Below are 12793 nucleotides of genomic sequence, written 5' to 3'. Positions count from 1 at the left end.
GTTGTTTTTAGGTTCAAGATGATTTCATGGTTTTATTTTGCTTTGTGATTTGAAAATGTGATTTATGAACTTCTCTAGGATTTTTGAATTTAGAACATTATATAACTGGAGGCAATAAGCAAATAAAGCATGTGTTCCCTGATAAAGTACACGAAAGAGATATTTGTACATATTTTGCTATCTTGGAACATTAATTCAGAGCACAGCAATAGCTGGATGCATTGTTAGAGACTAAATTTCATTCACACATAGGCATTTGTTCAAAATGCATTACACTGAAGAATACATTTGTGCTTACTGTTGTTTTATCAATGTGATCCTGTAATGAATCCATCAGTATATCTCCAACGGGTTTCCAACCATTTAGCACATTTTCTGCCTCTCTCAGGTCAGCATCTAGGTCATCCATAGAACACTGCAAGTCCTTCAGTTTCTCCAGCGCTTTGTCCACTTGCTTCTGCCAACTGCTGGCACAGGTATTTAGGCTTTCCCACTTCTCTTTCACTTCTGCAGACTGCTTACGCATAGCTTTGGCAATCTTCTGTGCTTTCTCTTCGGGGGTCAGCTCTGTAACAGAAGGCATTTCAAAGAATCAGATTGACATGGAATTGAAAGGATTTGCTGTTCTACACAAATGCACAGTATGCTTTTAACAAGGTGCCTATTAATGCTGATTATTATGCTTTGGTTTGCTACTCGCATCCTCTGTTCTGTGAGACCCAGTGTGTTTGCAGGTGGTCCTCAAGACAAGATCCAATTAAGTAGTAAAAATGTGCCGTATGTCTCTGAATTTCAGGCTTCCCACAGCATCAGATTGGCCACTGTAAGAACAGGATGCTGGAATAGATGGGTCACTGGCCTGATCCAGAAGACTCTTCTTATGTAAGGTATTTTTTTAGAAACAAGCAATGTTCAAATGCCAGACAAATACAGAATCAAAACTCAACAGGTAACAAGAGAAAAGCAAGTATATGGGGACCTAAGAGTAGTGTGTAATGTCTTGTGACAGTGTTAATATAATACTTAATGAAGTACAGTAAGTTGCTTATATGTCACCAGTAAGAAAATAATGGCTTTAATGATGCAGGCAGATCCCTCCAACAGGACATACCATCTGTTATATTAACACAGCCCAGTAATTTACAAAAATACCCACGTGCGATTGCAACTAAACACCAGAAAGCTAGAGCTGAGGCAGTACACCCCTAAATTCCACCTGCTTGTTTGTGGCTTCCCAGAAGTATCTGATTGGCCACTGTTTGTAACATGATGCTGGACTAGAGAGGCCTTCAATGGTCTCACCCAGCAGGGTATTTTCTATGTTGTTGTTGTAAATATTAATGTCTTCTTGTTTATCGACATATTAAACTGTTGCTTTGGATGTCGGTTCAGGACATGGGGCTGGGGGAACAGTCTGAAAGGAAGAACCAAACAAGAATCACAAGCGGCAGTGTGGAAAAGGAAGACTGGCACCAGATGTGGAACCAGAAATTAAGTTTCTTATCCACTGTTAGTTTCCACTGCACATTAATTAAAAACAAGATTCTACAGATTGTTAGGGCACTTGAAGGGCAACTTTAATTCAGAGTTGCTGTGTAATGGCAAGTGCACTTTCATATTGGATAAATTCAGGTCCCGAATGTATTACATTCATGCCTTCCTTTTCATTTTAGAAGAGAGCCTTAGAATTGCTTGTAAACTTGATTTTTAAAAAGACATTTACTGCAGAGCTGAAGGCTGACAAATGTACTTTTATGAGCTATAAAGATGCATGCAATCTATTCACTCAAGATATGACTGTATCTTACACATAAATATGCTTGGCATTCTGCTATACCAACATGTTTTAATGAGCAACCTACCAATTCCAGGAAAGCTGAAGCCACATTCATAGTTACACTGACTGCACAAAGTAAAAGTACTAATGAGAAGTTTGTTAGTAGTGACAGCTTTCTTTGCAGCAGCTTTTTGTCAGCCTGCCATGTAAGAAGCTGGTGTGATAACACACAACACCTTTGGCAAAAACCACTGCACACTGATTGCTGCCATTTTCTACTTATTTATCTAATGCATTTATTTACTGTAGTTTATCCTGCTTTTCAGACAATAATTGCCTTTCCAGTCACATCAGTTAAACAATAAAAATGAGAGACGGGCCCTTCCATCAGGCTTACAAATTAAAAAGGCATGACACAAGGAGGGAAGAGGTATGAAGTTTGGCTTCAAAGTATTATACTACCTCTACTTCAGCAGAGACTCGGGGAGTATGAAAAGCTCCCTGAATTATTCTACTAACTTAAAGGAAAGGAAAACAAGTTAACTTTCTGCTCCAGTTGCAACAACATTATTTAAAGTTAACATAGTTATAAAAGGTTTATTAAGCCTCTGGTCAACATGAGTTACAGTGGGGCTTCCAAAATGACAAGTCTAGTTTTAGGGAAAGTACTTTTAATGGCAGCCATTTAAAAAAGAAAAAGAATGGCTGAGAGAAAGGGGGGGTTAGACTACAGGCAAGCATGGATACAGTTTCAAGGTTGGGCTTAACGAGTTTGGTTTGTCTATAGCAGACCTCACTAGATAGACACCCTAAAATAAACAATGTTACATAAACTAGGCTACTCTGTGCTGACTCAGTTGCTTTACATACTATCCTTTCCCACAAATGTGTGGCATTAAAATCCTTGTCCCTTTTACCTGCGTTTACTTGTGCTTAATGGCCATGGCAGAAGGTATCAGACATAGCTGCAATACTAAGCCAACCCCTAGCAAAATGTGAATGTGGGTGTGTGACAGTAAAAAATGGAGTCACTTTGCTTGTCCCCTTGTTCTCCTGCTGCCATGCAGGAGTGTTGCATCCAAACCATGACTACTGGGTTTGTCTTGCTCCAAGCAAACCATAAGTGGTAACCCAATAGCAACTCTTAATTGTTACTCTAGGTGTATAATACTTTGGCTTTATTTCCTTTGAAGGCAGTAAAGTTATTTCCACGCTAACTTTTCTACAGAAAATGAAATGTCATAAGTAAATAGGACTTGCATTCTCTGTGTTTTTTCTTAACCAATTCATCAGACCAAAAAATATTTACCTGGGCATGTTCAGAGTATCATACAGAGTTTAAGGGGGACTGTTAAAATCATAATTGGCTGAAACCGTTTGTGTGCCTTTGTCATCACCACAATAAACTTTGCCTTTGCAGATCACATGCGCAGTATCAACACCTGGCTAATGATGGCTTCTACCTCTGTTCTTTAAGCCTGCAATATGTAGCCATGTCATGCTGCCTAATAAATAAAGTGCATTCGTGTAAATCACTTGCAACAAGTATTTCTTTTATAACTATGATTTATTGCACTTTTTGCCTTTGCAATTAAAAGGCAGAACAGATGGCGAATGCTTAATTTAGAATGACAGATCTATCAAAGTAACATTTGCAACTGCATAATTACTTGATATTACCAAGGGATCTCACCAGTATTCACCAGTTTGCTTCTAAAATCTCTCTCTTTTTCACTTCATTAAAGTTTTTGGTTTGTTCAAAGCTCTTGCCAAATCAAGCTTTGGACTTCTGTGGCATCCTGCCATTATTAGGTAAAACAAAAAGGTGACAGGAAATATGCTTTCAAAGTCACCGCCATGTAGCAAGAAAGATATATGCATTACAAGACCATGCCAGCTAGGCATTGAATATGTGCAGATACCCCAAGATACCTAGAAATATGCCTACATGTCTGGATGTAAAAAAAAAAGCGGTGAGAGGGGGTGGGACTAGTAATCAGACTCCAAGGATTAGGGAGGTCAATGAATGTGCCTGGTCTATGACATCCCTTCTGAATTAAAAACCTTGTACTTTATAATGAACCAGTAGTTCTGAAGGAGTCAATGCTAATAGTTCATGAGTATGAGACTCTATTAGGGTGGCACTGTGGGTTAAACCACAGAACCTAGGACTTGTCGATCAGAAGGTCGGCGGTTCGAATCTCCACTCCTGTTGCTCGGTCCCTGCTCCTAACAACCTAGCAATTTGAAAGCACGTCAAAGTGCAAGTAGATAAATAGGTACCGCTCCGGCGGGAAGGTAAACGGCGTTTCCGTGCACTGCTCTGGTTCTCCAGAAGCAGCTTAGTCATGCTGGCCACATGACCTGGAAGCTGTCTGCAGACAAACGCTGGCTCCTTCAGCCAATAAAGCAAGACGAGCACCACAATCCCAGAGTCAGCCACAACTGGACCTAATGGTCAGGGGTCCCTTTACCTATGAGACTCTATTAGTAACTACACTTCATCTACATGTAAAATTTATTCCAGTATTTGCCATGTTCTTTTGCACAACTGTTTACAGGACAGCTCCACTGCCAGAATTTCTGGCTAGAACATCTCTGGGTACAACTCACTGTTTGCAGTCCTTTCCCTTCTTACTTTATACTGGTGATTCTGGAATAGTCTGACAAGCTTTGGGTCAAGTAAGAGGAACCTATACTGTGGACCATAGCCCTGCCAGTAGTGCCCCAGTTTCCATGACGGAAAGGGGGAGCACTGGCACTGTGTTAGAATGATAGCACAGAAATGATCCAAACTGCTGTGGTTCCTATATCACCAAAGAGCCAAATGTTCACCCAAAGGCTATCAATAGTTGGCCCAGGGATAAAAGAATGGCTGAGCCGCTCCTTCTTCAACCATCCCTTCCTCCTGGATTCAAATATGCATGGTAGATCTGGCCCTAGTTTTCCCAGCCTCTTGCAGTGGGGTCAACCACTAGCATCACTGCACAGCTCACATTTATCTAAGGGCCAAACATGGCCAACAGTATGACCTGAGCATGTCTAATGTTTACTCTCTCTAATTAATGGGAAGTTGGAAATCGGGATCAGAAATATGGCACACGTGGACCAAGGGGTCATCCTCTCCCAATAAAGACTGTCCCAGAAGAGAATGTTGCACTGGCATCAAAGGGATTTCCCCTCCCAAATCCAAAACAAAGGAAATGGGATTTGCCCAAGGGTAGGATGGGGGGGGGGTGTTATGTGGTTTCTTAATGATGTGCACAACTGAAAGCTCTGAAGCTTTCGGAATTGGTGCTTGTATCATTTGTTTGGTGTGTTTTTTTATAAATATGATTAAGTTGAAAGAAGCCAGGTGTTAATTAGCTACTAAAAACCCAGCTAGTCTTTAAATGAGGCAATTTACCACAGCAGTGCTCGCCAGCCTAATATACTCAACTACTGAATGAATATTACTGATTACCATCTTCTCATAATGCAGTGGTCTGAACAAATTTGAACTTGGAAAATATTTTTCATAATAATTCTCCCAATTTAGATCAGCTATATTATACATCTCATCAAAGCTACCTAATGTAGCATAGTATCCATCTGACTGTTCAAAACAGCTGGGGGACAGGATCCAGTAAAGGAGGCTGGCAAAGAACTAGCCTGGGGGAAATGTTCATTTGTTTTAATCAGCAAGCATTCATAATGGAAACCCGAAGTCAAAGAGGAAGAAACTAGGAAAGGCGAAGTTGTGCACACAGTACAATTGCATAAAATTAAAATGTGTTTATGCAACAGATAGTTTCTTACAACACCAGTTGTTCCCAGTTAATAGAACAATAGAAAAGCAGGCCAGGAAAAGCCAACAAAGCTGTCATGAAATAAGATTATTATTTTTTTTACGTTCTGGCAAATAAATCTCTTGTAAGTGTGTTTAGGATTCATGAACTAAAAGCAGTGTACCATAGTATGCATTTTGTTCCTGTTAATGTGCTCTAAAAACAGACCGAATTTATTATGTATTTTGAAAGTATAATATGCAATGTGAGCGAGTATCTGAATCTCCACTCTGGTTCTGTGTTTGATATGCATAGTTGTACTGCTATAAAACAAGGGTGGGAATCTGGATAGATAGCAACTCCCATCATCCTTGACCACTGGCTGAAGCTGATGGGAATTGTGTCTCAGACATCTGAAGGGCCACATCCCCCCATCCCTGATATGCACAGAACATATTCGTAAGGCTAGTAAAACTTAAAACAGAAAACAGTGCTCAAGGTAACATAATCATACCTCATCAGGAGCCTTCTGGGCAAAACATTTTGCAACTGTCATGACAATCAGAAAATTATTTCTTATATATCATGTTTCTACAGCGGTGTTACACCAAACTGCATTGCACCAGTAACAGCAATATACACAGTAACAGACAGTATCACTTGTAAAACTGCCCAATCTCTTGTCTTTGACAAGTCACCAGCTATAATAATGTTCTCCAACTGTCAGGTTTTATTTTTTTTATTTTATTTAAATGGTACTATTGTGGTGTTCCCTATACCACACACAATTCATTTAAAGTTCTTTGGAGAACAATGAATATTGACCAGGGGAATCACATATTCAACAAAGAAGCTGGGTTTAAAAACTGACCTGACTTTGAGTGTACATTTTTTCTTGGTTCTTCGGGGCCTTCGATTGGTTGATCAGCGAGGAACACTCGTGCTTGGTCTACAGCATTCAAAATGGCTTGCTCTTTATCCTTCAACTCACGCCTTAGTGCCTTTCCAAAAGAAAAACAGTGGAGTCAATTTTGATCTAAGGCTGCAGTCAATGTACAGTACTGCAACTCTCCATCTTCATCTCTTTGACCTAACTTGGAGCTATGGTTAGAGGTTTTATTACAATCAAGCGGTATATAAATTTTCTTAATTAAAATAAATGGTTTGTTGCATTTATAATCTCTGTAAAATAACATTTATCCACCATGGATCCAGTCTTGTCATCATTTATCATCATTGGGCGGGGGGGGGGGAGAGGCTGCTTTTCAATGCACACCTGCAGAGTTCTGCTTAATTAGAAAGCTCTGATCCCCAAACCTTGCCTTTTGTTTCATGGTTGGGGGAGGGGAAAATGTGATTTTCATTTTCCCCCTCCTCCTCCTCTTTTTTTGGTGGGGGGTGTTCCTTTTCAATGTGCCCTCTACAGTTTTCTGTATTCAGAAGTCACAAATGGAAAACACTGTCAGTATTTCAGATATGCGAGCAGTGAGCGTTTATTAATGTGCATTCATTAATACACAAGGTTTGAGGCAGGACTGTAAACAGACAGGTCAGAAAGAAATGAAAACGCAGACAATGATTCTGTAATTAAGTTATAACACTACTGTGTTAGCAACAGCTGTTTTGAAAATTAACATAGTTAATTAGGTAATTATCACTGTGTTGTGTTTTTCTTAATTTCATGTCTGATAGGAAGAGCAATTCAACAGTGGAGCAGATTCCGAGAGGTGGTGGACTCTCCTTTCTTGGAGGCTTCTAAGCAGAGGTTATCTGTCATGTATGATCTTCTGCTTCTTTGGCGATCACTTGTTGCCAAATAAGATTGTCTCCCATGAACATGGTCTTAACACTGAGTCCGTAAGTGACTGTGGAGGCCAATTCTAGATCCACACGTCCTTCCACAGTGGGGACACAGGTTTTTGGGTGGGAACTGATCAAAGTAAGGGTTTTCTAAACGTGCCTTCCTCTTAGCATGTTTTGTCCTGAGTTCGAGCGTCTTCAAAGTCCATGACACCTTTGGTAAAGGATGTTCTTCAACTGGGGTGCTTGCAGGCCAGTGTTCCCCAATTGTCAGTGTTTATACTACTTTTTTTTTTTTTTAGATTTGCCTTGAGAGAGTTCCAGTACACTGGCATTAGTCTTCTCAAGTGATATGTATAATTTTTTGGAGCTGCCTACCTGGGCCAACAAGGGCCAACATTGATGCCACAATCCAGCATTGCCTGAGCTCTGTGAATGCAACTTTATCCCGATTGAAATGCAGAGTGTTTGAGGACCGGGACATTCACAGGGAAACCAAAATGCTTGTTTATAAAGCTTTTGTACTACCAACCTTACTATATGCTTGTGAAACATGGACCATTTATGAACACCATCTCTTGAAAAGATTCCATCAATGTATGATCTAGCTTGCAAGGGATTGGGCCTTCCACCTCTATAATTCTAGGATTCTATGATTTCCCTATGACTTAACTGCTTACAAGTCCTCCCCACAAGGCTGTGTGTATATAACGCAGGATAACACTGTATGCATCTGATAAAACCAAAACTTTGGTCTGATAAAGACCAAAGTCCACAAAAGCATTCATTAGTCTTTACAACACCACAAGACTCACAGTACCTTGCTCCTTTTACTAAACTGGAGTAAGCTGAAAAGTATGCAGTGCAGCAATAACTAGAATGCAGTAATATTCCACACAGAAAAATACATCTTTAATATGTATGAAAATACATCTGATTTAAGCATCCTCTAACATGCCACTTTTATCATATTCAGAAGACAGTACTTGAATGAAAATCAAGACTTTAAAGGAAGATAAAAATAGGGCACAAAAATTCAAGAGCATGAAGAGGGTTGTAATAGTATTTTTTTATTATTTCATTAAAAATTTGATAACGCGCTTCAGAAGTACATCTTATTTTCCATAAGGGCAAATTGTAAGAGATAGAACTTTATGAGCGGGGACCTATCACATATTTATTTAAAAGTTATATATGAATATATATGTGCAGCATGGCCTCAAGCCCTCCTTAGTAGCTTGCCATGTCCTTTGATCTCTGGTTCAATGTTGCCAGGGCCAAGTACCATATTTTTTGCACCATAACACTCACTTTTTTCCTCCTAAAAAGTAAGGGGAAATGTCTGTGCGTGTTATGGAGGGAATGCCTACGGGTGGCATGCCTACGGATTTTCCTCCTCTAAAAACTACGTGCGTATTATGGTCGAGTGCATGTTATAGAGCGAAAAATACGGTAAATCCCTGTGGGGAACTGTCCCCAGATCTAGACTGGGGGATGAATTCTCCTGCTCAGTTTAGGCAGGGATGTATTTTGGGTTTCCTCAATTACTCATTTTTCCGATCTTTAATTCAGTTTCCCATATTTCTGCATTAGCTTAGGTTTTTTTTAAGTCCTCATGAACACTTCTCAATGTTTAATCACAGACTTCTAATACACACATTTTTTTATGCAATCTTGCCTGATATATACATTTTTGCAAGCAATTTCCCTAATGTAATGCATTTTTAATGATTTTTTTTACTAATGTGGGCATTATAATGCACATTTGCCCCTAATATCTGCAGTTCTGACACATCTCTAGGATGGACAACTGCATCACAACATTTGGAGAAGTGAGGTTTTTGAAAGAAAACTGTTTCAGTTCCTCTATTGTTCCAGGAGGTGCAAATTAGGCAAGTTTACATAAAACAGGTCTCAATTTCTTCCCATCCCTAGCTCAGTGTCTGTTAGGGCAGCTGCTGGACTGGATGTAATAAGCAGAAAATTCTGCCCTCTTCATCATACTGCATTTTTCTTCTCATTGGGTAAACAGCAACCCCGGTTCTAGAACAGTAGCTCTCCATTGCCACATGACTTACTGTTTCCTGGAAGCAGTTTGCAACATGGAACAGAGGCCTATTTAAACAAAAATCCGAAATCCCGCTAGGAATGCCTATTGTTGAACAGTCAAATCCTAACATTTGACATTGTATTCCATTGCTCTTTTTTTTTCTAAATGTCAGAAAATGTCTGGTGAACAGTAGTATCTATTCTGTTGAATAAAAGGCATTCTTACCAGTTAGAAACACTTTGTTTTGTGAAATAAATGCATGCAATTATTTTACTTTATTTCTTTGCCCTGTAAGCTGTGGTACAAACTAAAATCAGGGAACAGAATTATAAACATTTATCCACAATTATCTGCTATCTACTTTGGTCTGTTCTGTTCTCTCCCTAAACTGAAACTGAGAAAGACATCACTTGCTTATTTTAACTGGAAAGATCATTAACGACAGAGGTTCCCCATTCCTTCACTATACCAAGAAAACCCATGAAGGTGTTGCCTTCTCTCTGGAATATGTTGGTGGAAATGTGGAATATCTTTTCCCCAAAGCTATTATTTCCTCAAAATGAGCTCCAACAAAATTCACTTTAGGACCGGGCTTGCATAATCTTTATGATGAACGCCTGTAGTATAGATTTTTTACCTTTTAAGTCAGAAATCACATTGCAACAACTCCCCCCCCCCCCGGAAAAAAATACACCCCCAAAGATGTATTGCACAGCACTATCAACCCAAAAAAATCACATGTATTTTAAAAGAACTATCTCATTTGTAGCTTTATCAAACAATTTACACAGGCTTATGCTGAACAGGTAAGTCTGCTAAAGTTTTTTGATAGAGGAAGGCGAGGCCATTTTCAATTAGAAAACATGAGGATTTCTTAAAAACAGAACACATCATCTAAATCACTTTTATTAGGCACCAGTGAAGTAAAGGCACTTTTTATTTGAGCCTGAATCTGTTGGGTCTTTCACAGGTTTATGTCCCAATACCATCCACTGGTATTGAATTACCTTCTAATTATACTGAGACAGGTGTTGGAGAAATTTGTTTCTTTTATAGTTATGGGTGGAAATGGAAAGCTCTTGAGGTTGAAGTGACTGAGGAAAAATAGTTTTTATATGGCTTACAAGAAATCAAGAGACTTTATTTTAATACAGATTCTGTGTTGTAACAAAAGAAACTTTATCTGGTAATACCAAGGCATTATATCAACTTGTGAACAGGAATCTGCCCTTTTTCTGGGGCAGATCATAAAATCACCTTGCAACTCTCCACAGGTCCTGCAAGACTGAGCTGTTCCGCCTGGCCTTCGGCTTAGACTCACTCTGACCCCTTATATGGGATTTGATATATAAATTTTCCCTTGGCTTTTTTGCTGGCCCATGGCTTGGGTGAATATCTGATGTTTCCTCCCTTTATGGTCTTGATTTATGGGCTACTACTAAAACGAGGCTGCATTTTATGCTGTATTTTAAGCCGTATTTTAATTAACTGTTTGTTTGTTTGTTTGTTTGTTGTTTTTTTCTATTACGTTTTATTGTAATTTATATTTGGTGTTAGCCGCCCTCAGCCCGGCCCTGGCCGGGGAGGGTGGGCTATAAATAAAATGTTGTTATTGTTATAAAACAAAGGTGAATTTCAGCAACTGATCCACTTCAAAATAGTCTCAAGTATGAGCTCATGTATGTTGTGAGGATAAAAACTATGCACACAAATTTAAAACTTTGTCCCATGCATCCTCTGAGTGTTGCACTTCAAGCCCATTTTACTTTATTCATAAAATGCTGATTTTAGTAAATACTAGTTGGGCTACAGAAGGCATCAGAAGCCTTTTGGGAGCAATAGAAACTTTGAGAAAGTGCTGTGGGTACCAATCACAAAATGGCTACCAGGTACGCATGGCACGACAAAAAAATTATAGAGAGAATAAGGTCATTGCTGTTACCTCCTGGGCAATCTTATACTTCATGTAGGAAGTCAGCTATGGCCTGCTTGTCCAGATTGTGGAGAGCACACAATACTGATTACACACACAAAAAAAACCCTACAATGCTGTTGCTGTTTAGTAACAGGAAGTATTGACCAGTACCAGAGAAAACATACAAGATAACCACATCATGCTCACTCCCTCTTTTGCACAATGAGACCAAAGACACATGCATCTCTCTCGCATACACTTTTACACTTCCACAGCCACACGCCCTCTTTCTCTGTATCTGTCCTCTCTCTCTTGCAAGCCACCCATACAGACCACCCACCACTTTCTCTTGCGCTCTCTCTGTCTCTCTCACACACAAACATAGCCCCTTCTCCTCTTACAGACTTCACATGTATAAGCTCTCTCCCCTCCCTCCCTCTCTCATACACCCAGTGCTTTTTTCTGGGGGGACACAGGGATACGCATACGCCTAACCATTTTGTGAATCTTTGTGCTTTCCGCTAACCCAGAAATAGTACCTCAGGTTAAGAACTTTGCTTCAGGATGAGAACAGAAATTGTGCAGCGGCGGGGCAGCGGCAGCAGGAGGCCCCATTAGCTAAAGTGGTGCTTCAGGTTAAGAACGGACCTCCGGAACGAATTAAGTACTTAACCCGAGGTACCACTGTACCCCTAAACATTTTTTCAGAAAAAAGCACTGCATATACCACATAAGCATTTCTGCCACTCACCCTACTCAACTGCATCTATGTCAAACACACAAACACACAGAGAGACAGAGACAGAGACAGAGACAGAGACAGAGACAGAGACAGAGAGAGAGAGAGAGAGAGAGAGAGAGAGAGAGAGAGAGAGAGAGAGAAGCAAGCCACTACAGGTGAAGGAAGTCCCTGCCATCTTTCTTTAAAATCAGAAACAATAAAGAAACAATTCAAAAAATGCACTAGGGTCACCTACCTAGTGCCTACAAGCAACCCCCAGGATACAGCTTTATGAATCAATGCATTGCAAGTAACAAAGGAATAGAGTCCTTTCCTAGTCAGAAGCTTATTTCCATTTTAAGAAAAGAAAAGACAACCCCTGTTGAGTATATTATAGGTTTACGGCAATGTCCTCAGAAGTGCTAGGAGATATCTTAATTCTTTTAAAAGAAGAAAAAAGAATGTGGAATATTTGTATTAGTGACTGAACACAAATCAGTTCTGAAGGAAGGTTTTTTTTTAAAAAAAATACATCTAGATAGTAAAATTAATGCACATTTATATTTGATTAAAAGGGTTAAGACTAAGTTCAACTCCTGAGAGAAAAAATAACTTGATTAAAGCAGCGCTTTAACCAGTGCAACTTCACACAAATGTGACGGGATTCAACTAAGGCCAGGAATGCAGAAAAACATTGCTTAATTGAGAAAAGATTACAAAAGCCTGAAGAATAATTATTTTAATTAAAGTCTGCCAGTACCAT

The 12793-nt window shown here is 39.5% G+C and overlaps 1 protein-coding gene across 3 annotated transcripts in view; it reads right to left on the bottom strand.

The window, feature by feature from the left end:
• LOC309338224 (utrophin-like) overlaps nt 1–12793 on the bottom strand; it is a gene marked incomplete at its 3' end in the record, with an annotated part of 204287 nt that overhangs the window by 78902 nt on the left and 112592 nt on the right. For all 3 annotated transcript variants that reach the window (XM_081855250.1, XM_081855251.1, XM_081855252.1), the window contains 2 exons: nt 6416–6545; nt 299–567 (listed from right to left, as the gene is read on the bottom strand). In XM_081855250.1, coding sequence (XP_081711376.1) covers nt 299–567; nt 6416–6545 — 399 coding nt within the window. The remainder of the gene's footprint in view (nt 1–298; nt 568–6415; nt 6546–12793) is intronic.

Source organism: Podarcis erhardii (genome assembly GCF_964252035.2).
Source record: "Podarcis erhardii genome assembly, chromosome: 3".
In the NCBI taxonomy this organism is placed as follows: Eukaryota; Metazoa; Chordata; class Lepidosauria; order Squamata; family Lacertidae; genus Podarcis; species Podarcis erhardii.
The sequence above is the reverse complement of the archived record's forward strand: the minus strand, read 5'-3'. Positions and strand labels throughout refer to the sequence as shown.